Source organism: Bactrocera latifrons, unplaced genomic scaffold (assembly GCF_001853355.1).
Source record: "Bactrocera latifrons isolate USDA-ARS-PBARC rearing strain unplaced genomic scaffold, ASM185335v1 scaffold_150, whole genome shotgun sequence".
NCBI lineage: Eukaryota > Metazoa > Arthropoda > Insecta > Diptera > Tephritidae > Bactrocera > Bactrocera latifrons.
The window spans coordinates 685585-688083 of record NW_017534964.1 but is presented as its reverse complement, the minus strand read 5'-3'; the positions used below and the strand labels follow the sequence as shown (position 1 = coordinate 688083).

At 34.4% G+C, this 2499-nt stretch overlaps 1 protein-coding gene across 1 annotated transcript in view; it reads right to left on the bottom strand.

Annotated features, from left to right (window-relative positions):
- The window catches only part of LOC108965929, a 75287-nt gene that overhangs the window by 29327 nt on the left and 43461 nt on the right, over positions 1-2499 (bottom strand). The window contains exon 4 of the mRNA XM_018928608.1: positions 250-385. Coding sequence (XP_018784153.1) covers positions 250-385 — 136 coding nt within the window. The remainder of the gene's footprint in view (positions 1-249; positions 386-2499) is intronic.

The following is a 2499-nucleotide window of genomic DNA, read 5'->3' as shown; positions in this document are numbered from 1 at the left end:
TCAGCGGTTCAGTCGTTCTTGAGTTATAAATGGTGTAACTAACAACAACTTTCTTTTATATATATAGATTAGTGAAAAATGTGTTCTAACAAAAAAATTTTCTTGAAATGTCTAACGCAAACACATGATATCGCGTATTTATTATGCCACTAACTGGCTCTCTGSTCCAGAAATGTGTTCGGAAATTTATTTTTACAAAAATAATGTGAGCACTAAAAAATATAAATCAATAAACTTGTATTGACTTACCGACGACAATCATGTCCTCATGCCCTGAAACTGTTTGGAAGGAGGGGGCTTCACCGGAAACTTCGCATCGATAACGCCCAGTTGACTGTAAAGTGACGCGTCGCAACACCACCACATTATCTGTTGAGTTGAGCAGCTGCAAATAAAAAAGCAAAGGCATTATTATTTGATTATTGCTAAACCAATAGCACTAGTTTACAATCAAGCGACTCAGATGTTAGAGACAGCAAATTTTTACATGTTATAACATAAAATGAAAGTATAAATTTCCTAACACGTGAGACTTTTTGTGTTGCGGTCAAAGCTTGAATGGGTCAAAGCACCTTCATATACAAAAATGACAATGGAAATTTTTTTAACAAAATTTCGTAACAAGAACATCTCAAATATCCCACAAACYTCTTGGCACATCAGTCGCRAATTTTTCCTTCAGATTAGTTGGGTAGTGTAATTATTTAAAATATACATATATGTATGTAATACATACCATAGAGTGAGCCTTATTTTAAAAAGTAAGCCAAGCCACATATTGGATCAGAACTGCCTCCTCTTTATAGCGAGAAATTCGATGCCAAGAAATTCCAGCAAAAAAYCCATATTCACACCCACTTAGATGAAAGCAACACTTGCGCCACTTGACAGCTTGGCTAAAGAATTTCAGAGTTATTTCTGTACTTGCAGTTACGTGAATTGTTGTTGTTTTTGAAAACTTGGGGACTGTCAGTAACACTTTTACCTCCATGGTATTATTGCTTGAATATCTACTCGAACAAACTTGATACAAAAAGTTTAACTTTCGTTATTGTATTAGTGAACTTTTCGTTACATTCTGCCACACCACTTCGAATGTTGCAACTATGTATATATGAATGCACAAATGGGAATTTCTGATGATTTCTACAGAAATTTTCGCTTAAAATAGAAGAGACCAAATAAGATAAAACATTTTTCCGGATATCCCCTTTTGATCATATTAAGAGACTTATCTTATGTTAGAAAAGTCGAAACAACATATTATATATTTTACGCCATACCATGAGACTATGAATTACTAACGGTATTAACTATTTATATTCACTATGTAATATAAATATTCTTTTATACGTAGTCATAAATCACCGGACCACTACTATCTCAGTTCGAGCAATTCTGGCATAGTCCATTTTTACTCCATTACATACCATGCCTTACCCACAATTTCCGCATCATACGCTTGCTCGCGTAAATATTTTCTTAAGCAGGCAACTGTTGCAGCGTTTTTGCTCGCCACAACCGCAACCATGTATGTGTTTATGGCTTCCAAGCGGGAGAAAAAAAAATTGTTTGCCTTTTGTTATTAACTTTACGCAAGCCTTGAAACTGTCGTAAGTTTCAAATAGTTTTCTGTGGTATTTAAGAAAGGAGAAATTTGCTTTACTTAACTCAAGCTACGTCTCACTCCCAAGAATTCACGCACAGAAGCACTTCTGAAAATATCCTTTTACAACTTATTCAAACCAATTTTTGTACAGCAGATTATTGCTCGCTAGAAGGTAGTTACAATTAGTGATTTTTTATTTTTTGTGGRACTCACAATCAAAAGTGATTAAAATGAAATTTCGGTTAGCTGCGCGCTAATATATATGAAATTATTCAATCCAAAGTAGAATTTGGATGGAAAACTAAATAATAATAATAACATATGCAACGATGCCATTTACTTTTATTTTATTTTGTATATTAAACACCGTGCATACTAGTAAGGAAAAAGTTTCTCTGAATATCAATTGTATATCCCGTACATTGAGTTTAACCAGTTTTGGTTTTATTTCGGCAATTTTTGGTACCACCATAAAATAATTTAAAAAAAAAAACTATACCTGCATAGGGTTATGTCGTTATCAATACATAGCATAAAAGAAAGTCGCTTTTACCGTCCTTAAGTGCCTTWGTATGCTTAAATCCTTAAAACTACGCAGCGGATTTTGATGCAAAAATACAAGTATTACAGATTTAAAAGTTTCGAGACGTAGCGTTTGCGGTGGTGCAGGGCGGCCGGCGTGGTAGAAGCATGGCATAACTTTACCAGCGATCGGACGCGTTTATTATCGGAGCTCTCTAACGAGGAATATTTAAACGGAAGGAAGTATATGCATACACGTCCGTTTCAAACCTATTCTTCCTAAAAAAAAACACAATTAGTAAAAAGTTGGAATAATAAAATAGAACTGCAACCAAATACGGAATGCAATGGATTATAACTGGCTCAGT